Source organism: Lithobates pipiens, unplaced genomic scaffold (genome assembly GCF_037356315.1).
Source record: "Lithobates pipiens isolate NorthernLeopardFrog02 unplaced genomic scaffold, aLitPip1_a1.2 Scaffold_16, whole genome shotgun sequence".
NCBI lineage: Eukaryota > Metazoa > Chordata > Amphibia > Anura > Ranidae > Lithobates > Lithobates pipiens.
In genome coordinates this window covers 41548759-41575109 of record NW_027507748.1, presented here as the reverse complement: position 1 = coordinate 41575109, position 26351 = coordinate 41548759, and the positions used below count along the sequence as shown (strand labels likewise).

Sequence of the window (26351 nt, the reverse complement as noted above, 5' to 3'; positions counted from 1 at the left end):
AATAAAACTCCGAGCTGTAACTAAATACCACCAAAAGAAAGCTCTATTTGTGGGAAAAAAATGATAAAAATTTCATTTGGGTACAGTGTTGTATGACCGCGCAATTGTCACTCAAAGTGCATCAGCGCTGAAAGCTGAAAATTGGTCTGGGACTGAGGGGGGTTTAAGTGCCCAGTAAGCAAGTGGTTAAATGAATTTTGTATTTTTATTGTTGCCCCTTGAAAGCTGCAATAAAATACCTTCTCTTAGTTGAAAAAAAATTTTTTAGATATTTTTTTTGCATTGGTACATATTCCCCATTGCACCCCCAGCTACCCATGCCCTTGCAAAGATTGCAAGCTGGCCGTGATTTGATACACTAAAAATCATTCATCCAACCTCTATATTTTTGCATTTGTTATTGTAAAAGTCAGTATTAGGGGAAATTTAGTGGTGGGAAAAAAAGCACTTGTAGGTTTAACCAATCATTTGCATATTATTTCTTTATTGTATAGCTGAGGAATGGTTGCAGTCCTATTTTGAGAGTGTCCCCAGCAAACAAAATGTTCCCAGTGAGGTCCATGGCAGTAGCGTGGTATCTATGGGGTAGAGCAGTCCGCACTAGGTACTCCTGGTTAGAGGGTGCCCCAGTGCGGCCACCAACGATCCGCAGAGTGACACTAATGTGCCGAGTACTGGAACACTCTCTGTTTTCCAGCATCTGCCACTGAAAGAAGCTGGAGCTGTCAGGGGGAGCGATCTCCATCCAACAGTTGACTTAAAGTCTTGGCTCTACTGGAAGAGAGAGTTTGGCTTGGACAGTAAATAAACACTAAACACCAATGCCGGGGAGGGGATATGTTTACAGCTAGCCACTGACTACCAATGTTTGGGGGTGTAGGGTTTCTGTTACAACCAGCCACTGACCACCAGTGCTGGGGAGGGTTATTCTACAGAGAGCCACTGACCACTAATGCTGGAGGGTTGTAGTTACAGCCTGTCACTGACCACCAGTGCTAGGGAGGGTTATTCTATAGCCAGCCACTGACCACTAATGCTGGAGGGTTGTTGCTTTAGCCTGTCACTGACCACCAGTGCTGGGAGGGTTTATTTTTACAGCAAGATACTGACCACCAATGCTAGGGGTTATTTTACAGCCATCCACTGACCACCAATGCTAGGGGAGGGATTTATTTCTACATCCAGCCACTGCTGGGGAGTTATTGATACTACCACTGATCACCAATGGTTATGGTGGTTTAATGTTACAGCCAGCTGCTCATCTTCAGTGCTGGAAGGGGGGGGGGGGGGTATTTTTACAGCCTGCCAATCTCCACCTAAGTTGAGGGGGGTTGGGAGTTAACATTACTACCAGTGACCACCAATGTAGGGGGCATAATTACAGCCATTTACATCATTGCTAAGGGATTTTACTGCTGCCAATGACACCACTGCCGAGGGTTATTACTGCTTCCAATAACACCAATGCTGGGGGTTATTACTGTTGCCAATAACAGCACTGCTGGGGGTTATCACTGCTGCCAATGATGCCATTGCTGGGGGTTATTACTGCTGCCAATGACTCCACTGCTGGGGGTTATTACTGCTACCAATGATGCCACTGACGGGGGTTATTACTGCTGCCAATGACACCAATGTTGGGGTTATTACTGTTGCCAATGACAGAATTACTGGGGGTTAATACTGTTGCCAATGACAGCACTGCTGGGGGTTATCACTGCTGCAAGTGATGCCACTGCCGGGGATTATTACTGCTGGCAATGAGGCCACTGATGGGGGTTATTACTGCTCTCAATGTCACCAATGCTGGAGGTTATTACTGTTGCCAATGACAGCATTGCTGGGGTTTTTTTTACTGCTGCCAATGATGCCACTGCTGGAGGGTGTGTGATTTTGTGGATGTAGCTGTGGGAGGGAGTGTAGTTAAATATGGGCATGGGTGGTAGGGTATCTCTGTATTTAATTTTGAAAATATGCAAACCATAGACCGAGAGCATTGCAAGGATGGGTGCATTGCTTATATACTTTGTGCTAAAAGGTGTCCCTCATTCTCATTCTGGAAAAAAAAAGGAGGTATAATGTAAGAAAAACAAACAAGCATGGATAATACAAAATTACATATACAAATACAATACAATACAAAAAGTCATAAAAAAATTACATATAAAGTATTTACAATTATGTATGCCTAAATCGCATATAGTAACAGCATAAACAGCAATAAGAAGACACAAAAGTACAGGTCCTGGGTTTACAATGTTTCATTTAAAATGTCTTTTTGAATTTTCCATGGAGAATACTCACCATGAAGCAATTTAAAGTAAAAAGTGGTTGACATATACAGTGGGCCAGCCATCGTACATACTTGAGTTTTCATAGCACAGCCATATTATTATTCTACCAGTGCATCAGTTTCACAGTGTAATACATTTCAAAAGCAAAAACACAAAAGATTACTATTAGTCCCCATTCACACTTGAGCACAGCATCTGTATATGGTTTTGTGTTTTTTGTTTGTATGGCTTTCCCATGTTTTAAAGTGCAAAGTGCCATACAGGAGCTTTTTTTGGGTCAGATTTTGTGTTTTTGGACCCACAGACATTTAATAGGGGAAAACCTCAGGCAAAGTGTGTTTTTTTAATTTTTTTATTTGCACAATCCTATTAAAGTCAATGGGGCCAAAAACGCCTCATTCTGATTCAAAAGGAGCTCACGTACCTTCTTGAGCTTCAGGTGTCTTAACCTCCCTGGCGGTACAATTATTTCGGATTTTAGGTGCTAAAAGCGGTACCATTATTTTGCATGAAAATTTGGCGTTTTATATTGTAGTCCTGTAATTCTTAGGAATAACTCACTTAAATCTGTCCAAACCAGAGTCTAGCAGACATCCCGGGTATGATAAAGTTTGAAAAATGAAATCATAAAATTATAATATAATAAATAACTATAAATAATTAATTATACCAAATAATAATATAACAATAATAAAAATTATTCAATAATGTAATCAAATCAAAAACACTGAAATTTGCTCAGTTGCAGAATTGTCGCTGTCATTACTTTTCAGTATTTGATGACGGATCTCCCCACAAATCGCTATTCCTCAATTCTGCGAGTGATTCTAATTTATTATCGCTGTTTTCTAGTTGGTCTAAAACCATTTTTGATGTAAAGGGACAGTTTTGGTTGCTATGGACAATCTCCAGTTTCCAGGCATAAAGAACAGTTTTTATTATATAAAACTGCATGCAGGACACTGGGCAGACCACTAGGGACAAAGGGGATGTGAAATATTTACACACAGCAATGTAATCTGTAAGATTACATTATACTGTATGTATACTGTGGGTTTCTTTGAATTTGGCGCCGATCTCCATCCCCGTGCGTCGCAACGCTCGCAGGGAACGGAGATCGGGTCCGTGATAGATCGAGCGAGACACGGCTCGCTCGTACAGCGGGGAGACAACGCTGGATCCGAGGCAGAAGGTAAGTAAACCTCCTCCTGGATCCAGCGATGCAGTCCCGAGTCTGGCTCGGGGATACCGCTTTTGGTATAAAAATTCCACCCCGAGCCAGACTCGGGAATACCGTCAGGGGGGTTAATGCTTAAATGTGAACGGGAACAATTTCAAAGCATGGGGTTTGGTTGAGCATTTTGGAGCTCTGATCTTGAAGGTACAAAATGCTCAGGTGCAAATCTGGGCACCATAATGGATTCTGATCCGATGCTGAATCTGTCCCCTGCCAGCTCTAACACGGAGAACCGAGCGATCAAACACCACCGATCACTCCATTTTCAGAGTTCCATGAGCAGAGAGACGCTCACTGTCCATCACCAGCTCTCTGCTCTTCCGCCTTCTCGCTCACTGGAGCACTGGGCTGTGGAGGGGGAGGGAGAGGCCAGCTCAGGCTCTCAGTGGGGTAAGACTGCGTAGGTTAAGCATTTTAATAAATAAATAAATGTGGGCGGACCATATGGTCGCAATCTTTCCCGAGCCTGGACTGGCTCTGTGACATCAGCAGACAGTAGACTTCAGCCCGTTGTCTGCTGAAAACGGGTCAAAAGAGTGTAGAACGAACAAGCTTTGTCTGTACTTCTCCTTTAAATTATATCTGAGTCCAAGGACAAACCATACCAGTCGTTTAATGTGGTGGCTGCATTTGTTTCTGTTTTTCAGGCTGAGAACATTTTCAGCAAGTACAGACAATAGCCATAGATCCTACCAGAAATTATGTGTGCCTGCCACTCCCTGTGAGCAAAACATAATATATTTTTTCCGTAAATGACTAATTTCTACATTCCCCATGAAAATGAGATGAATAAAAGGCTGGCATGTTTGAAATCTAGTCTATACGACAACAGTGGCACCCTCCGTAGATTCAGTGCAGGAGTAAGTGTAGCCACCCAGGGACCAGAAATATATTGCTGGCGTGAATAAGAGGTAAAAATATAGGGAAAAGAAGCTTTAAAAGAGAAAACCAATGCAGTTACTACTTTTAACCACTTGCTTACCGGGCACCTAAACTCCCCTCCTGCCCAGACCAATTTTCTGATTTTAGCGCTGTCACTCTTTGAACAATTGCACAGTCATACAAAACTGTACCTAAATTACATTTTTCCCCCCACAAATAGAGCTTTCTCTTGGTGGTGTTTGAACACAAAGCCGACAGCTGATCACATGGTAAGGGGCCGAGAACGACCCCTTACTCCGATCTGTGATCACCCACGGCGTAACATCATCTTTCACACTATACAAAAAAAATTGGGCTAACTTTACTGTTTTTTTATTTTTATTTTTTATTAATTCATTAAAGTGCATTTTTTTCCCCCAAAAAATTGTGTTTGAAAGACTGCCGCACAAATACAGTGTGACATAAAATGATGTTTGGGGGTTCTAAGTAATTTTTTAGCAAACAATACAGAATTTAACTTGTAAGCAATAGGTGTCAGAAAAAGGTTTAGTCTTTAAAGCGGGAGTTCTGCCGTTTTTTTTTTTTTTTTAAAGCCAGCAGCTACAAATACTGCAGCTGCTGACTTTTAAAATAAGGACACTTACCCACCCAGCGCGCCCGCGATGTCGGCACCCGAAGCCGATCGTCTTTCGGGTGCTGCCGCCGCCATCTTGGGTATGGGAATCAGGAAGTGGAGCCTTGCGGCTTCATTTCCCGGTTCCCTTCTTGCGCATGCGCGAGTCGCGCTGCACAATAAGGATGGTCCCCGCTGTCTCTGGGATCCGTGTGTTTCCCAGCAGACAGCGGGGGACCTTCGGAAAGGGGCGTAGATTCTGCGGAAAGGGGCGTACCTTCTGCAGAATCTACGCCGGAAGTGGGTGCAGATACCTGTACTGTACAGGTACCTGCACCCCCCCTCCCCCCTGAAAGGTGGCAATTGTGGCGCCGGAGGGGGGGAGGGTTCCAATGAGCGGAAGCTACACTTTAGGGTGGACCTCCGCTTTAAGTGGTTAAACTGACCTAATTTACAGACCGAACTTCATTCCTTTGATCTAAATGAAAGTGTAATGTTTCTCTTTATCTCCACCTGCCTGATGTTGTGATAAACTTGACAGACTGCCTGTTTTTTTTTTTTACAGCTGTCAGCATTGAATCTGGATTGCGAGGGGGTAGAATCGCAATCTCGATTCTTTAACGATTATTTGTACAACTGTATTTAAGAATTATCAAAGTTAAATAAAACAAATAACACTGAACCAAAACTATTGGGCTGAACCCTGGGACAAGCAAATATTTTCTAAATCTATTCATCATGTGTATTCTTCCTTGAATTGGGAAATATATTCGAGTGAAAATTTTTGTGTCCAGGTTTCAGCAATTTTGTAAACAAGTGACTGGAAGCCACTTCCTTGGCCTATTAGATTGGCAGCTCCCCGTACTTTTGACATTGGCTTCCATTTGGCAATAAAGCCTTCTTAGAGCTGATTGTAGAGCATCTGCTGTCTTGAGAATGAGAATCCTGGAAAGCAAAATGAGACGCATTTATATATTTATAGAACACCAATCAGGATTGGGCTTATACAAGAATCATACATATAAGAAAGAACTGGTGGAGAAACACCACTTTGATCTACTTGGCGGTATACATAAATAAAGCATAAATGTAATATTCATGAAAAAATAACCAACAAAACACGTATGAAAAAAGCACTGTATACTCCCTATGTACACCCCCCCCCTCCCACCCTATAAAACATAGAGAATATATAAAAAAAAAGTTATATATATATATATATATATATATATATATATATATATATATATATATATATATATACACACACACATATATACATATACATATATATATATATATATATACACACACATATATATATATATATATATATAAAAACATATTTCTTTCTTGTATGGGTGTCACCGACCAGGAATACAAAAACCCAACAGAATTTTAAACTCTTCTCCACTTTATCCAAAACTATAAAAAAAAAAAAAAAAAATAGGTCGAAGTGTCCCTGTCCTGTCTCGATGGTCTGTGGAGAATGGTAACATGGTGGGACAAAGAGATAATGGGGCTATGGGAATGGTGGGCTTTTCATGTTGTCACATACACGATATTACCAAAAGTATTGGGACGTTTGCCTTCAGGCCTGATTCACAACTATGCATTTTTGGTGCTTTTTTTTGCATTTTGCAGATTTGCTACTACAGTCCGTTCAACATGGTTTCCTATGGAACACGTTCTGTAGTGCAAATCTGAAACATGTAAAAAAAAATATATATATAAAAATAAAAAAATAAAGCACTAAAGAATGCATAGGTGTGCTATGGGGACACAGCGGATGGTGTGTGGGGGTGGCGGTGGCATGGTAGAGGGCTCCATGTAGTGGGAGTGTTTGAGGATTGGCTGGCGATGGGATGTCGATAACAGCACACTGTCTGCATCATATGATGGATGGATGGATATGGTAGGCGGAGCCTACTTGTGTAGGTGTGGCAGACTCTGATGGGTGTTTACCCATACATGTGATTGTGAGTACAACCCTTTACAATGACTTTAACCTAAAGGTAAGCCTAGAATAAGACTTACCTGTAGGTGCTTGAAATATCTCCCAGACCTGCGCGGTCTAGGAGATATTTGCAAATCGCCGTACGACGATTTCTTCTGTGCATGCGCCTTAGTTAGAAAGGGCACGATGTACCGTTTCTTGCTCAGGTCATGCCGTTAAAGGCGGCTCTTGCGCACATGCGTGGGAGTGACATCACGTGACTCCGGCCAGTCACAGAGCCGAAGTTCGTGGCCCCAAGAAGGAAGAGGGGTGAAGAATGGACATTCACTACTAGCGAGGAAGACAGGGACATTGCGGGCTTCTCCTGCAGGTAAGTGTCACATAATGGGCTACTTACCATGCGATGCATAGTAGTCCATTATGCTTTACCTTTGCAGGGAAACAACTAGGAAGTAACACCCATCAAGGTTTACTTCCTCTTTAAGTGGATACTAGAGGAGGTCATACCACCATTGCTATGGCTCTGAGGAAGAGGGTTCACCCTCGTAACGCATAAGCCGATTGCGATGTCATCTGGGTCCTCCAAATATCTGGTTCAGGCAGTAGGTGTCCAAGCCTTGTTTTAAAGCTCGTTTGTGAGTATATTTCTTGTTATTTTATGAATAAATGTTATCTTTGGTAATGCACAAGGTCGGTGCGCCCCCCTGTTCTTTTTGTATGTTTCAGTTATAAAGGATACCGATTATTCTGAGGGCAGCAAGACCTGCAACATTCCACTGACTTTGCTAAAAGGGTTGGCTGCGCCACTTACTTAGCTGACCGGGCACCCGTGCGCAGGAGATTGCTTTGTGTTGTTAGGTGTGAATCAGGCCACGCACATGAACTTTAATGGCATCCCAGTCTTAGTCCGTAGGCAGGGCCGGACTTACCATTGGGCTTGACTGTGCTCAAGCCAATGGTCCCCGCCCAATAGGGGGCCCCGTCGAGATACATAGCCAAGTGTATTCAGCTGGGCTCCGCTCACAGTCACGCCCTGTCCCGCCCTCTGATGGACATAACACAGGGACTGAGCTTGACTGTGAGCCAAGCCAAGTACACTAGGCTACTCTCGGCTCCGCTTGGGACTGCAAGAGGACCCAAGAGCTGCTGAAATACAGAGGACTCTGTATCTCAGTGGCGCCATTTTTATACTTCAAGGCTGCAAATGACACTGGGGCAAGGCTGCAGATGGACACTGATGAGGCTGCATTGATGGGCTTTCAAATAAATGTAAGTTTTTTCCTTAAAACTTCCCTCCTAAACTTGGGATGAGCGAGTTTGGGGTGAAGGAACTTGACTGGCCTGACCTCACCCCGATAGAACACCTTTGGTATGAATTAGAGTGGAGACTGCGAGCCAGGCCTTCTCATCCAACATTGGTGCCTGACCTCACAAATGCTCTTCTGGAACCCTACGGACGAAGACTTGGATGCCATTAAAGTTCAAGTGTGTGTAAAGGCAGGTGTCCCAATACTTTTGGTAATATAGTGTATAAACGAGTGAGTTCTTTTTCAGTTTACAATGCAGGTTATAGCCTCATACAGCACTGTGTTCCGGGTGCGAGACTTCCGAGACTTCATACCCGTAACACAGGGGAGTCTACCACAGCGGCGCTCAGCCATTCACAGAAACCGGTGTATTTTATCAATGACTACATAGCTTCCTCTAATTGGCTGATTGTGACATCAGCCCGCTTCTCTGACTCAGCCAATCAGAGGAAGCTTTGTATTCATTGATAGAATACACCGCTTTCTATGAATGGCTGAGCGCCGTTGCGGTAGACTCCTCTGTGTTCCGGTGTTCTGGCAGATAGTGTCCTGCCATCATATAGTGTCCGCCCCGTACTGCGCATGCGCAGAAGAAGCTTCAGAAAATCTCTGAAGATGAACGGCGCCTGCGCCGTGAGTGGAGGTGGTAGCCCCGCCATCCAAGCGGACATAGGGTTGGGAAAATGAGAGGGCCCCTCACGGGCTCGCCACGCTTCGGGCACGGCCTCACTGCGCTCGGCTCTTTTATATTCCTACTCTATGTCCACTTGGATGGTGGGGATAGAACCTGGACTCACGGTGCAGGCACCGTTCATCTTCGGTTATTTTCGGAATCTGTGTGTGCTTTGTACTGCCCATGCGCAGTGCACAGCGGACACTATCCGATGGGAGACAGTATATGATAGGACACCGGGTATGAGACAGGAAGTCTCGGCTCACACCGGGAAAACAATGCAGTATGCTCTATGAGGCCGCAGCTACATACAGTTTATACCGCACATCCAGCAGCCAATCACAGCGGGAGCGGGGCTCCGGCGACACGCATTCGTGCCCCTAGAGCTGGAGAAGGAAATAATGTACAAGTATGTGATTTTGCGCTTAAGGGCCAGCATATGTACGCGGGGCGGTCCTTAAGCGCTTAACGAAGATGTGATTCTGCCGCGATCGTTGCGCGACATGACCGCAGAATAACACAAGTTTTAAAAACCCGCTACGCTTGTCGACCCTAAAAGGAGCATTTATGGGCATTATACAGGCATAGGGCAGCCCAATGTGCGACATGCAAAATCGCGCAACCAAAATCACAAGAGAACGCTTGTTTCTGCTACACGAAAGTGTGAATGCCGCCTAAAAGAGGCATTTTTTAAAGCCCCCCCCCCCATGTGCATGAACCCCTATCACATTTACACCGCAACCACCTACATGTTGTTGCAACAAACATATGAAATAAAAGAACCCAATATAAGAATTCTGAATACTCACCAAACATGCATGCTTGTGAAACTTTATCCTCCATAAATATTTAACACATATAAATGAGAAAATGATGAAAACAATAATGACAATAATGACAATGATGACAATGATAGCGGGCTTAGGATCCCCAAAAGAATCTTCAGTTGCTGTTGAATAAAAGAATGCTATTAGTAACAAGATAAAAAAATAAAAAATAAAAATCACATGAAAGTCAATTTTTTTTTTTTTTTTTAACTAAACCCTAAAACAAAAAATCTAATATATCACAATCATATATCCGGTCCTTAGATGTGGTGGCTGCATTATTTAACTTTTTTTTTATCCAAGCGAAAAACATTTTTAGCACATACACAAATATGGAAGAGCCCCGGGGCCATCATTAAAAAATAAAAAAAAAAAAAAAATACAGAATTATGTTTTTGAAAAAAACAAAACAAAACACCTGTTGATCCTGCCAGAAATGCTGTGTCTATACCTCTTTCTGTGTGCGTAACTGGAAGCATAAAACAATATTATCTTCCAGCTATAATCTACTAATCTCTATATCCCCCATATAATGGAGATGAACAAAAGGCAGACATGTCTGAAGTCAAATATGTCAAAAGAACAGCACTGATTCTAACCAATAATAAATGAACAATATTTAAATACTTATGTAAAAAAAAAAAAATATATATATTATATATCTATCTACCTATATATATATGCACACACAGTGTATATATATATATATATATATATATATATATATATATATATATATATATATATATATATATATATATATATATAATTACAATCCTCCACCAAAAAAAATTAAAAATAAATCTATGTGACGGCAAAAAGTCGAAAGGTGTATGATGCTTAACCACTTGCTTACCGGGCACTTAAACCCCCCCCCCCGTAGAGACCAATTTTCAGCTTTCAGCGCTGATGCACTTTGAATGACAATTGCGCGGTCATGCTACACTGTAACCAAATTAAATTTTTTCCCCACAAATAGAGCTTTCTTTTGTGGCATTTGATCACCTCTACAGTTTTTATTTTTTGTTAAAAAAAAACATTAAAGAGATCAAATGTTTTGATATTTTGTTATAAAATTTTGCAAACAGGTAATTTTTCTCCTTCATCGATGTATGCTGATGAGGCGGCACTGATGGCCACCGATAGGTGGCAGTGATGGGCACTGATGGGTGGCAATAATGGGCACTGATCAGTTACACTGATACACTGCTAGGTGGCACTGATTGGCACCACTGGTGGGCATTGATAGGTGGCACTGTGGGCACTGGCAGGTGGCATGGGCAGGGGGTACTGGTGGGCACAGATGAGGCATAATTGCCTCTTCGGGACCAATGTCCCTTACACATAAGCTGGTGATCGGTTTAAAAACGATTACCGTGTATTTGTTTACATCATGTGATCAGCTGTCATTGGCTGACAGCTGATCACGTGGTAAGGGGCCAGGACCGGAACTGTGATCACCCGAGTCTCCGAGACTCGTGATCACAGTGCGCTCCTGCAGGGCGCATGCGGGGAGCACACAAAGGGGAGGACGTCATATGACGGCCTCCTGGAAATTCAGGTCTGCGCTATAGCGCGGAAGGCAAGAGGTTAAATTTCATCCACCGTGATACCGATAAAAGAATCTGTATTGTCACATGGTGGAGGAAATTTAAGGATCATACACCGCAGCATGGAGGGGTTTTGTTCATGTTTAAAGTCAAGCCGGGGTGACAACCAGGGTTCTCTTCATAGATACAGAAGAGGAGTGAGCCACCCAAAGACAGGAAGTGTTTTTATCACAAGGCAAAAAAATTGAAAAAAGAAACCCAATACAGCCAATACATTGAAGGACTGGTAAGCTGTACTAGATTTGCAACATATACATTTATGTTTTGGGGTTTAGATACACTTTAAAGTGATAATAAACCCAAAAACAAAAATTTAATGGCTGTATTTTTTTTATATGCTTTTTTCCCCTCTATTTTCACCTGGTGATCTGGCCAGTAGCCAACCTCCTGTATTAGAGTGTCCCCACTCTGGAGGAAGGAGAACAGGAGGGGCACAACAGACAGCAGCATTGTTATGCCCTGTACACACGGTTGGACATTCCGACCACAAAATCCATCGGATCCATCTGACTTTCTTGCTCGAAACTTGTCTTGCATACACAGGTCTCCAAATTTTTTTCTGAGCACGCGTGGCATGTTTGTGCATTGGAATTCTCTACACACGATCGGAAAAAGTCTGATCGGATTTTTTTGTTGGAAAATTTTAGATCCTGCTCTCAAACTTTTTCTGTCTGAAATTCCGACAGAAAGAGTCCCATTGGGGAGATCTCCCTTTACTTCCTGTCCCATAGCCCATAGAGAGGGAGAGGAAATTTCTCCAAAGAGAGTTGAATTGCTGGTTGTCACCGGGGTCACCAGAACAATTGTCCTATAAAATTGGTGCCATCTAGTGGGCATATTGTGTTTTTTTTCTTGACTGAGGTATTTCTGGGAAACACATTGCGGCCACTAGGTGGCGCTGACAATAAACTAAATACACAAAGAAAACGCGGCAATTTTTATCACATCCACATAATGAATGTTTTATACATAGAGGGGGTAAAGGTAAATCTCACTAACGGGGGGGGCACATATAGCTATAAAAGCCTGAAGGGTGTTCTAATGCCTCAGCACTAGAAACATCCAAAACTGAAAACAAATGTGATATTAAAGGCTCCCGTTTTTTAAACATGTCATACGTACCTGCTCTATGCAGTGGACTTGCACAGAGAGCAGCCCTAATCCTCTTCTTGGGTCCCTACGCCGGCGCTCCTGGTCCTACCATGTGACCCCACAGCGAGACGCTTGCTATGGGGGCACCCGAGCAGGCTCGCTCCTGAGTATTCACACACAGAGCCACAGCTTGGCCCCCTCTCTCCTCATTGGCTCACTGGCTGTGATTGACAGCAGCGGGAGCCAATGAGGAGGTAAAGCCCCTGAAGAGCCGAGGCTCTTGTGCACATTGTTGGATTGCAAGGAGCTCAGGTAAGTATTGGGGGGGGGGGGGGGGTCTGCTGAACACAGAAGGTCTTTTTACCTTCATGAATAGAATGCATGAAGGTAAAAACCTTGAGCCTTTACAACTCCTTTAATTCTCAGAAATAAAAATGGAAGTAAGGGGAACCCTATCACAATGGGTACGCAGGTAGCAATAAAAGCACATTTTCCAGTTCAGTCCGGAAAGGTTTATGTTTTTTTTTTTTGCCTTCCTCTGTACCATCTATGGATTTAGGGTTCTGCTGATGCAGCAAATTAAAAAAAAAATTGTTTTTGTTTTTTAATTATTTTTTATTTAACCACTTCACCCCCGGAAGGATTTACCCCCTTCCCGACCACTTTTTGCGATTCAGCATTGCGCCGCTTTAACTGACAATTTTGCGGTCGTGCGGCATTGCACCCAAACAAACTCAAATTGACGTCCTTTTTTCCCCACAAATAGAGCTTTATTTTGGTGGTATTTGATCACCTCTGCGGTTTTTAGTTTTTGCTCTATAAACAAAAAAACGAGCGACACTTTTGAAAAAAAAAAAGCATTTTTTTTTACTATACCCCCCCAAAAATGCCAAGTTTAAGTCGATATGTATTCTACATATATTTTTGGTAAAAAAAAAAAAAAAAAAAATCGCAATAAGCGTACATTGTTTGGTTTGCGCAAAAGTTATAGCGTCTACAAAATAGGGGATAGATTTATGAAATTTTTAGTATTCATTTTTTTTTATTAGTAATGGCGGCGATCTGAGATTTTTATCATGACTGCGACATTATGGTGGACACATCGGACACTTTTGACACTATTTTGGGACCATTGTCATTTATACAGCGATCAGTGATATAAAAATGCACCGATTACTGAATAAATTACACTGGCATGGAAGGGGTTAAACACTGGGGGTCGATCAAGGGGTTAAGTGTGTCCTAGGGAGTTATTCTAACTGTGGGGGGGGAGGGACTACTACTCACATGACAGCGATCACCTCACCCGATGACAGGGAGCAGTTATCTCTGTCATGTCACTGGGCAGAACGGGGAAATGCCTTGTTTACATCGGCATCTCCCTGTTCTTCCGCACCGTGACACGATCGGGGGCACCCAGTCAACATCGAGTCCGCGGAACCTGCGGTCACGGAGCACGTGCGTCGTGCGCTCCAACAATGCCGCATCTTAAAGGGGACGTACCTGTACGCCGATTTGCCCAGCAGTGCCATTGTGCCGACGTATATCGTCGTGCGCTGGTCGGCAAAGGGGTTAATGTGCACAAATCTTAGTTCAACCTATGGGATACATAAGTGAACTAAACAGTGTTTTTGGAGTAGCACTTTAAAAAAAATGATCTAAAGTCGAATGCAATGCAAGGGGAACAAAAGGATAACACTATGCGGGTAGGTAGGTAGGTAGGTACATTCGATTGATAAAGTTCTACAGTCGGTGTGACAACTTACTTGTATCCTTTAGAAATTTGGAGAGATATTTGTCGGAGGGGAGTGCCGGGTGTCTCACCACACAGACCACTTTCTCTTCCATTCCCGGAGGGACTCGGAGAGTGAAGTTACTTATGGTGGTCACTGTTCCATTTGGATAGTCAATGGTGTACACCTGAGGCATTGATGCCAAACTACCCATAGAGTTCCATGAGATCTCCGGAGCCGGCCTGCCGGTGGCTGAACAGGTGACAACATGCGTCTTCTCTGAGCTGTCCGGAGATTTGGCCGGATGTATTTCCAGAATAGGGTCTGATATATTTCTTTCTAGATATAAAAGAAAACCAAACAACCCATTAGATAATCATTACAGGAGAAAAACACTTGGGGGGGGGGGGGGGGATTCAATAAAGAAGCTACTACACTTCTGGCTGTATGGCCCCTTTCACATGGAGTGTGCCGAATTCAGCAAAGCTTTGAAACGGTTTTGGAAGAACATCTAAAACACGTGTGGCAGATCCAGGTATTTCTTACTTTTGATACTTAACTAATCTGTTGCTATGGTTGTGACAGATTAAAAAAAAGAATCTCTGCACTTTGCACATAAGCAAACCGGAGGTAATTTAATCCAAGTCTTAGGTTGGCATACAAAGAGACACCAGTGCTCGGAATGGGGTATTTTATGCTGGGAAGCTGTCAGGAATGTGGCCTCCTGGTTGCTAGGACGCCATGGGTCACTGGCTTCCTAGCAACCAACGATCCCCAGCCTGATTCGGCCGCTGAGATTATCCAGATCACAGCTGAATGTAAACACATGGGCAGGGGATACTTGCTGGTGTCATTACCCAAATTTGGCAATGCCCATATTTGGGAAATGACAGGAATCTTCCAGATTATTGGTAAATGCATGATTGAAAATTGTGATGTATGAATAATGTGTGGAGTAGAAATGTAATTTAATTGCGATTTATTTTAACAATGACAATAAATCTTATCTTATGGCTGCTGAATGGTTGCTACGACGGGGCTGGCTTCTTAACAAGCAATGCCAAGAGTGTCCTCAGTGCCGCCCCCACCATCACCCCCACCATGCCTCCGATAAGTTCATGTACCTGTCTTCAACAGGCACATGAATTTCTTGCAGGTACCGTCATTTGTTATGTGGAGGCACAACAGTATTCTAAAAAAGTGTCATAAACTCCCTTAATACATCGCTCAGGCTGTGGTCAATTTATTACATTTTACTTTAGAAGTACTTTTTGGATATAGTATTTTGGATAGAGTAAAGGGAGGGTTATACCCCCCGCTATTTTTTTTTTGCCCTGTCTTACATCGGTAGCCGAAAGGAAGAATGTCCCTTACATTGGTGATCAGTGGGAAGAATGCTCCTTACATTGGTGGTCAGTGGGAAAAATGCTCCTTACATTGATGGTTAGTGAGAAGAATGTTCCTTACATTGGTGGTCAGTGGGAAAAATGCTCCTTACATTGATGGTTAGTGAGAAGAATGCTCCTTAAATTGGTGGTCAGTGAAAAGAATGCTCCTTACATTGGTGGTCAGTGGGAAAAATGCTCCCTACATTGGTGGTCAGTGGGAAGAATGCTCCTTACATTGGTGATCCGTGAGAAGAATGTTCTTTAAATATGTGGTCAGTGGGAAGAATGCTCCTTACATTGATGGTTAGTGGGAATAATGCTCCTCATGTTGGAGGTCAGTGGGAAGAATTCTCCTCACATTGATGGTCAGTGGGAGGAATGCTTCTCACGCTGGGGGTCAGTGAGAAGAATGCTCTTTACATTGGTGGTCAGTGGGAAGAATGCTCTTTACATTGGTGGTCAGTGGGAAGAATGTTCCTTACATTGGTGGTCAGTGGGAAGAATGTTCCTTACATTGGTGGTCAATGGGAAGAATGCTCTATACACTGGTTGGTCAGTAGGCAGAATGCTCTTTGCATTGGTGGTTAGTGAGAAGAATACAGTTTAAATTGGTCATCAATGGGGGGAAAAATGTCTCCTTGCAGGGGTGATCGGAATGTTACCCTTACAGCCAACTATAAAGATCATGTCATGCAGCGGGCTCTGCCAAGGGGCATGACTATGCAGGCACCATCAGATGGGAGGTCAAACAGACACAGCTCACAGAACCCTGAAACCTAGATGAACCCTGGAGCTCCCTTACTGAGAATAGCTGCACTAGAGGTTAAATTCTACTACTGAATAGATTTCATTCTACTTGAGGAAGTGAAAACAGGGATGACAGATCACTTTATTTGATCAGGAGAGTAGAACTGAAATCCCCCTTCAATAACCATTAATAGATATTGACTTTTGAAATATGAGTCAACTTTTTTAGTTGTTGAAATTCCCTTTTAGGAAATTCCTATTATAAGTGAAACTGAAAGTAAAGCTGAGAACACGTCATCACGTCTCTCACTATTTCTTCTTACTGGGCATGTTCTGGGAAATCGGGCAGTTCCATAGTAAACCACCCACTCATATCTCCCTTAATTAAAGAAACCCCCGATGTGGAATGTCTCGTACAGCGACCTCTACTTATCTTTGGTGTAGAGATCTGTGTAAATACATCTACTATTTAATATTTCCTGCTTCCTTCAGATTATTGCACTGATTATTTTTCAACTAGTTATATAAAGGAAAAGTAACGGTGGGAAAAAGCTCCAATACATTTAAAACGATCATTATCACATTTTAACATATGTAGGAGAACTAAAACTTTATTTATTGGTTTTAATCTGTCTGGGTCAAAAAGCAGGAAGCAATAGAAAATCATTACAAAACAAAGAGGAAATTCCGTCTTAGCTGTCGGCTGATCTGGTGTCACCACTGGAATGTTTATTCTTACTTCCTGCTCATGTGACTAAATTGATGTTTTTCCCCAGTGTGTAGAAACTTTCCAGGAGACAAATGGTCACCAGGAACAAGAAAGAGGAAATCTCACCAGTGGGGACACCGCAGGAAAAACCTGGAAGAGATTTTACAACTGCCTCATTCTATCCAAACCTAAAAAAAAAAATTTGGCTTTACACTTTGGGGGTCTATTTCTGAAAAAAACCCCCAAAAAAACAAACACTGTGCCATGTTGATGATAATGTTTATCATTGATATCCAGGTGACTGATGAGGCATTGCTTCATCGAAATCCAGATACTGAGAGTCAATGTCAGTTGATGGTGCATCATAGGTGAAACACAGTCTATTGCATTAGGGCCGGTTCACACAGCGATGCGCGGCGAGGCGTCTCCGACTTGCCTCGCCGCGACCTGCACGGACCTCAGCGGCGACTTGCAGAGGACTTCTGTATAGAAGTCAATGCAAGTCGCCCCCAAAGTCGCCCCAAAGTAGTACAGGAACCTTTTTTCTGAGTCGGAGCGACTCGAGTCGCTCCTCTCAGAACAGTTCCATTGTACAGAATGGGGGCGACTTGCGGGAGCGAGGCGAGGCGAGCCGTGTCGCCTCACGTCGCAGTGTGAACCGGCCCTTAGGGCGTGCATCTCAAAGTGTCATTTTATATATATATATATATATATATATATATATATATATACACACACTCACACATACATATATACATACATACATACATATATATACTAGGGCTGTGGAAATGAAGAAATGAAAGATGAATTCCTCGATTAATTGATTCATTCTTTTGATCGGTACTCACCTCTCTGCCGGCTTCTGAGTCTTCAGGGAGTTCCGACGGAGATCCGGTGACGTCACGGACATTGACGTCACTGGACTCCTCCCCCCTTCCCCAAGTGCCTCCATCTGCTAACAAAGGGAAGGAGGAGGAGTCCGCGACATCGAAGTTCTGATTGAACGTAACACGTACAGGGGGGAGGAGCTACGCATGACGTCACCCGCTGCTGCCCCATGGAACTAACACGGTTGTTGGCTTTACATGCTGTGTTTTTATCATCTTTCTGTGAGTGGTTTGTGTTTGAACACAAAAATTAAATCTCATATTTAAGCGGTGAGCACTTAGATCTTTTCTTTCTACCCATGACCTGGCGTCCTTGCTGAGATCTAAGGAGACGTGAGAGAAGTTTATGGTTCGTGTTAACCCTTTTGATACCCGCTTGCATGACTACCTGTGTGCACAGGGGTCCATGTCATAAGGTGAGAGTGATTAGTTAGACCAGAGGTGGAGGGATTGTCACGCTACTGTGGGAAAAAAAAATGACTTACGTCAGTGCTACAGTTTGAATTTAAAACGTATTTGTGTGAACTGTGAAGTTAAGTCATGGATTGTGGTAACTAACTAGTGTCGGGTGATTGTATATAGTGTATACCACATTTACCACTAATGCAGAGTTACAATGCAAGCTAAAAGTAGTTGGATCTGTATGTGCATTATAATTAATCAAAATTAGTCGATTAATCGATTAAAAAAAAAATTGATTAATCGAACACGAAAATTGTAATCAGTAACAGCCCTAATATATACAATACCTCACAAAAGTGAGTACACCCCTCATATTTTTGGGAATATTTTATTCTATCTTTTCATGTGACAACACTGAAGAAATGACACTTTGCTACAATGTAAAGTAGTGAGTGTACAGCTTGTATAACAGTGTAAACTTGCTGTCCCCTCAAAATAACTCAACACACAGCCATTAATGTCTAAACCACTGGCAACAAAAGTTAGTACACCCCTAAGTGAAAATGTCCATATTGAGCCCAAAGGGACAATATTTTGTGTGGCCACCATTATTTTTCAGCACTGCCTTAACCCTCTTGGGCATGGAGTTCACCAGAGCTTCACAGGTTGCCACTGGAGTCCTCTTTTACGAATCCATGGTGACATCACAGAGCTGGTGGATGTTAGAGACCTTGCGCTCCTCCACCTTTCAATTGAATTATTGAAATAAATTAACTTTTTGATGATATTCTAATTTTATGAGATGTACTGCCTGGAAATGACATGCGTTACCTCCTGTGACTACTGGGGGAAGGACCAGGCTATTTAGAAAATCCCCTTGATTGTACATAGTGGTTCACTGGGATTTTTAGTTTTGTGATCAAGAAAAAAAAAAAAAAAAACCCTCTGAACTTAGTTTTGACCTTTGCCATGTGGTAAAGGGGAAACAAACACCCCCTTGCAGCCTTACAGCAATTAGCTTTTTGTGAAATCAGCAAAAACTTCATGACCTGAGAATGAAACCTCCTACTCACTCTATACAAATCAGACCAAAAAAGAAAGCAAAACAAAAACAAAGGTTTGTCTACAGCTATAGTATGTTATAACTAATTCTATGGCCTCTCCTGACATGACCTCTCCTAAGGTGGCATTTTTCAAAGCAGGCTTAGCAAACTATCTGGGCCCTCAACAATGCGGGTTGCGTAAATCCAAACTATCCACTTCTATACAAATCGGCTTCACTAGCAGGAGAGAAGCAGAATCCAGGAAGAATACTTGCCATTCAAACCTTTAAAGCTTCCTCCGGGGAATATATTATTTTGTCAGTATTTGTGACCATCACACCTATATGAGCTTATTGGACGTCCCATTACAAAATGATGGCCATTGCTATTGAGTTGGGTCCCACTTTGTGGATTATACAGTCTTTACTCTTCTGAGAAGGTTTTCCACATGAATTTGTGGTCGAGTGTATCATAATTCCAAAATTATTGGCATTGCTATGGAGTTGGGTCCCCCCCCCCCCCCCATTGTGGATTCAACAGTGTTCATTCTTCTGGGAAGGTTTTCCACAAGAACTTGTGGTTGAGCGTTCCATAATTCCAAAATTATGGGGAGTTGTGTCCCACATTGTGGAATCAACAGTCTTCACTCTTCTTGGAAGACTTTCCACAAGCATTGTGGTTGAGTGTTATTAAAGTGGTTGTAAACCATTACAAACCACTTTGACCTACAGGTAAGCCTAGATTAAGGCTTACCTGTAGGTCCAAGAAATATCTCCTAAACCTATATGGTTTAGGAGATATTTACCTGAAGACAGCCACCGCTGTCTACGGCGCATGCGTCGTAGACAGCGGCGCGCAGGTGCACTGGGTAAGTCGCAGATCGCGGCGATATGCCGCGAGTGTTGGCTCCCGTGCGCATGCACGGGAGTGACGTCATCGCTGCTCTGGCGAATCACAGCACCGGAGCAGTGAGACCCACGGAGACCCACCAAGAAGATGGACGCTCGGAACTACAGGGGACAGCGGTGACTTCGCTGGCTCCCGTGTCAGGTAAGTGACACATAATGGGCTACTATGCAATGCACAGTAGTCCATTATGCTTTACCTTTGTAGGGAATCAAAGAGGAGTTACTTCCTCTTTAAGTGGGTTTGTGGGAAATTGTACCCATTCAGCCTAAAGAGCCTTTGTGAGGTCGGCTATTGATGTTGAATGAGAAGGCCTGGTTTGCAATTGAAGTTCCAAGTCATCAAAAAGATGTTCAGTAGGGTTGAGGTCAGGACTTTTTGAAGGCCACTCAAGTTCCTCCACACCAAACTCTTCAAACAAGGTCTTTTACATGGGCACAGTCATGATGGAACAGAAGAGGACCTGTTTCCTCAAGATTGGATGCTCACAGCTATGTAAAATGTCTTGGTGCACTCCAGCATTACCAGTACCCTTTACAAGAAACACCTGAACTTAATAATTTGATTTTAGAAGCGATTGTCCAGCCATCTCATATAGGGGTGATGGTCAGTTGTCAATTAACTTTGGGCTATATAATATACATCATATGTATTATGAAAAAACACAGATGGCACAGAGGTTTGGACAGTACCCTCAGTCACATATTGCATTTCTTACCATGGACCTCCAGGCAGATCGTTCCAGAATTTGCTCCAGTCGGATAAACGTTAAAGATACATTTAAAACACCCCTGATCTTCCAGGGTGACTGGGTTGATGGTGATGGCGGACAAATTGAGCGTGTCCACTGTATGTTGTTCAGCCCGATTAGATAAGTGTCCCAGTATCTTCTCGCCGTACATTTTGCTGCAGGTAGCCACCGGCCCGGTGTGGTTGCCTGTCTCCTTGTGCCATGTAATTTGGAAAATTTGGCTGGACTGCAGCCTGCACTGGAGGGTCACATTGCCACCAACTGTCACTGCTTGCTTTTCCGTGCTTATTACCATGACCGAACCTTTAGTAACAAGACAAAAGAAGTAATAATCAATGGTATCATCAACATCCACAACGTGTAAGGATTAAGCGTTGGACAATCTACTCAAAGACATTCAAGTCAGACATTTGGGACCCAGTTCTTCAGCACCCAAAGAACACAACTTTCCTTCTTAAAGAGGGATTCCGCCCAAAAAAAAAATATTAAAAGCCAGCAGCTATAAATACTACAGCTGCTGACTTTTAATAAATGGACACTCACCTGTCCCGGGTTCCAGCGATGCCGGCAGCCGAGGCCGATCGACCGCTCGGGCCTCGGCTGCTGCCGCCGCCATTCGAGGTGAGGGAATCAGGAAGTAAAGCGAATCGGCTTCACTTCCCGGTTACCTACTGCGCATGCGCGAGCTGCGCCGCGCAATAGGAAATCTCCGCGCTGTCACTGGGACCCGTGTGTATCCCAGCAGACAGCGCGGCAGGGCAGGAAATGGCGTAGACTCCCGTGGGAGTCTATGCCCGGAAGTGGGTAAAAATACCTGTCTTTGACAGGTATCTCCACCCCTCTCCCCCCTGAAAGGTGTCAATTGTGACACCGGAGGGGGGGAGAGTTCCGATCAGCGGAGGTTCCACTTTAGGGTGGAATCCCGCTTTAATGATAGACCAGCATGGATGCATGGCATCTTACGGGAATTTTTAAATGCCCATCATTTATAGAGATGAGATCACCAGTGATATATTCACCAGTGATTTGGGCTCCTGCTTCTTATGGGCTGTGGGATGCAAAGTATCACAATACAGGGTGAGTGAGAAAATATATCTTGGATTACTTAAAATGGGACAGTAATATTTATCCACAATATCTCCCAGGATATATGTAAAGACTATTCTTGGTTTGTTTGATTCTGAACTCAACATGTTAGTTGAGAGGGCTGATCATACTGGCCTCTAGAACTGGGTAGGAGCCGGACAGTCTACTCCTACTATAGTTTGTTGCCTACTAGGCTGAGGAGGGAGGGGGGAGATCACTGTTTGTATTGTTAATTGCAATTAGCTCCTGCTACTGTGTTATACTTATGATAATATATAATCTACTGTGTGAAGCTCAGTGACAACAAGTCTGACCTGTAGTGAAATCCTGATTAATCATAAAAATGCTCAGGAGGGCACGGAGTCACACTGGCTGCTTTAAGGGATTAGTTAATTTGCTCATGTTAATTAGGTTTCTGGTTACAGTTGTATTGTTAGAGTAATATGAGCAGGAGGGGGGCTCCTCCTCTACTGTATATAAGCCCTTGTACACACGGTCGGAGATTCCGACAACCAAATCCGTCAGAGTAATTCCGACTGATTAATTCCGGAAGAGGTCCGGAAGTGATGTTGCATACACACGGTCGGACTAAATTGTCGGAAAATCCGATTGTACATAACGTGATGACGTTATTTGATTACGACAGGACTACGTTCAGGCTAGTAGCCAATCGCTTTGGTCTAGGAATTTGATCTGGGCATGCGTGGCACTTTGTCCGTCGGAGTAGGCTACACATGATCGGAGTATGTCCGATCAGAGCATTTTATCGTAAAATTTTACCGGCAAGTTGGAAAACTTGGTCCTTCGGATATTCTGACGGAAACAGTCAGACCACACACAGTCGGAATATCCGACAAAACGGTCCGATCGGACACATTCCGTCGGAATCTCCGACCGTGTGTACAAGGGCTTAGACTTGTATTTTGGTTCTAAAATAGAGAGTCCATGTTAAGCAACTAAACAAGTATCGTCTTGTTTTGTGCTTGTGAGCGGTTGGAATATCCGATATCTATATTCAGACTGGGAGGAAGCGGTATATGATAAAATCACTCAAGAGGAGTGTGGGGCATTCCGTTACAGGTCCGTTTTCTTGCAGTCAGCAAAAATGGAGAAGGATGCAGGTGGAGCTTAGACAGACCCTCTTAAAGCAGTACTAAAGCAATACTAAATCCCAAAACAAAAATGTAATATATTTCAGATAATCAGTTCTTAAAGTGGTTGTAAACCCATTACAACCACTTTAACCTACAGGTAAGCCTAGATTAAGGTTTACCTGTAGGTGTAAGAAATATCTCCCAAACCTGAAAGGTTTAGGAGATATTTGCACAAACAGCGACACCGATGTCTACGGCGTATGCGCCGTAGACATCGGGCGCAGGCGCACTGAGCGTGCCGTTTCTAACAGCAATCCGGGATAGGTGGCGGCGGCGGATGAGGCGAACAAATGCCAAAGCGGGGGCTTTGATCTCGGGTAATTCATAATAAGCTAGCTCATTATGCCTTTGTCTTGCAGGGTGTATTTTATTTTCAGGGGCTTTACTTCCTCTTTAAATGTGGTGATTGCTATCAATTAATTTTATTAGACCCCTTGCACACTGGGGCCGCCGTGCGTCAGCGGTAAATCGCTGTTAGTTTTAGCTTTACCGCTGTTTAAGCAGCGCTTTTTCGGCCGCTAGCAGGGTGCTTTTAACCTCCGCTAGCGAACAAAGGAGGAGTTAAAAGCACCCGTGTTGTGGTGCTTCCAAATCGCTTTTCAGACACTTTGGAAGCACTGTCCATTCATTTCATTGGGCAGGGCGTTTGGGAGCGCTGCTCAAATGAAAAAAAAAATGTAAAAAGAAAAAAAAATTGTAATAATATATAAATACATACATGTAAAATAAATACACAAACATTTAAAGAACATCAATAAATAAAATAAATATTATGTAATAATAAATACATAATAATTAACCCCCAACCTTAAAAAAAAAAATACATTATTAATGATAATAATAATAATAATAATAATAATAATAAATCAACACCCAAAATCGATAAAAAAATATAATAATATATAATTATTCGTATTAATTTATATATTTTGTGTTAGGGTTAGGGTGTTTAGTTATTTATTATTATTTTCATTTTTATAAGCGTTAGGGGTTAATTATTTATTATTACATAGTATTCATTTATTGCATGTATTTATTATTTATTTAGGATTATTTTTATTTATTTGTGTATTTATTTAAAATTTTTAATATTAGTATTATTAGTAGTGATATTATTAACACCCTAACAAAAATAATAATAATAATAATAATAAATAACCCTAACCCTGAATCCTAACCTAACCTTAACTCTAACCCCTAACCCTGCCCAAAAAAAACAATAATAAATTAATAATAACAGTAAAAAATAAATAAAAGCTGATGAAAAATCTAAAAGAATGGAAAACCCTACCAACAAATGATGCAACAGTTTCCTTTATTGGCCAATGATAATAAAAAATTGACAAGGCACCAAAATCGCGCAGAAAAATGCAGAAAAAACCCTCAAAGATGCTATGCTCAGGTGTGAATGCAACCTTAGCTATAAAGGTTTACATACCTAAATACAAGCTGATCATTGTAAGAACCCCTGTCAGTGGTAAATGGTTTGTCTCCACACTCTAACAGCCACATTTGCTGCACAGCTTGGAGGGGAATGCGTTTTTCATACGGTTTTTATCACATTGCCATACTTTGCACATAGGGCAGGTTGTTCATTTCGGCTGGATGCCCTGCATGCGACAAAGAAGCTCAAGTATCTTTTTGAGCTTTGCGCGTCTTTTCTGTTCAAAAGACTATGTGCCTCGCTTGCCACACTTGAAGGGCCATCAGCAATGAGTGGTAATGCATGCGTGTTCACGTGACACACACGTGTAAATCCAGCCTTAAGGGTCAGTTCACACCACATGCAGTTCAGCGCTTTTTTTGTTTTGCAAAAAAAAATGCATGGGAAATTATATGGGTTCCAATGGCATAGTTCGCACCAGCGCAGTTAGTTCCAGGGTATTCCAGTTCCAGAAACAAAAAGTAGACCATGCTGCATTTTTCCTGCACTGGACTGTACTGGAACGTGATAAAAACGTAGCAAAAATGCATTGGGACACATTAAAAATGCACTGGACCCCAGTACTGTGAAAAAAAACTGGAAAAATACAAGAAAAAAAAAAAAGCATCTGGAACGCATCCAAAAATGCATAAAAAATGCACTGGAATGCATCAAAAATGCACAGGAACTTGCGTTGAGAACTGGCCCTAAAGCGTAATCAGGGCCGGCTCACACCACAAGAACGCACTCCAGATACGTTCCGGATGCTTTTTTGCATGCACGTTTTTGGTGAGTGCCGGTGAGTTTTTGATGAGTTTCTAGAAGCATTTTTTTTTTCTTCTTCTTTTTCCTTTTTTTTCTTTTCACTGTATTGGGGTCAAGTGCATTTTAAAGGATTTTACTGCTTTCCAATACAGTCCAGTGCTGGAAAAATGCAACACGCTCTACTTTATTTTTTTTCTGGAACTGACCGCGCTGGTGTGAACTATGCCATTGGAAACAATGTAACCTACTTGCCATGCGTTTTTGATGCAGAGAAAAAAAAAAAACGCAATGGCCTGCATGTGGTGTGAACTGACCCTGAAAACCCAAAAGCAAAAACATTGATTGTAATGCAGCTTACCAATCATTTAGATGCGACGGCTGCATTCGTTTTCTTTTTTAGGCTTTCTTTCTTGTATTTTCACCTGGTGATCTGGCCAGTAAGTCTGTTGTTTTTGAAAAAACAACAAGCTGTCCTGCAGATGTAGCAGTGAGAGGACTGAAACAAACCATGTATCACTGGCAGGGGTGCTTACAATGATCAGCTTTTGCTTTTTCATGTAAAACCTTTATCCCAAAGGAAAAAAAAAAAGGAAAAAAAAAAACTGTTTGCTGCAACCGATTACAAAATGTGTGCTGGAGTTCGGCTTCAGTTGGTTAGTGTATCTAAATCTGCTAGTACATATAACACTCAACCCCCCCCAGACTGACAATGCTGTTGTCCAAAGGTGTCCCCTGTGCCCCTTCATCCAGAGTGTGATACTTACTGTGAGCCGAGCAGCAGAGAGAGAGGAGGAGAAGGCAGAGCCAAGTCATGTTCACAAGCAACAGCTGAGTGGTGTGTGAGGAACTGTCACTTCTATTA

The 26351-nt window shown here is 42.6% G+C and overlaps 1 protein-coding gene across 1 annotated transcript; it reads right to left on the bottom strand.

The window, feature by feature from the left end:
• On the bottom strand, nucleotides 1–26351 carry LOC143981726 (OX-2 membrane glycoprotein-like). Its single transcript, XM_077479774.1, has 5 exons — nucleotides 26254–26351; nucleotides 21029–21364; nucleotides 14259–14564; nucleotides 9773–9912; nucleotides 1–5971 (listed from the first exon to the last, which is right to left on the bottom strand). The coding sequence occupies exons 1-5, from the start codon at nucleotides 26300–26302 to the stop codon at nucleotides 5870–5872; spliced, it is 933 nt and encodes a 310-aa protein (XP_077335900.1). The 5' UTR covers nucleotides 26303–26351; the 3' UTR covers nucleotides 1–5869.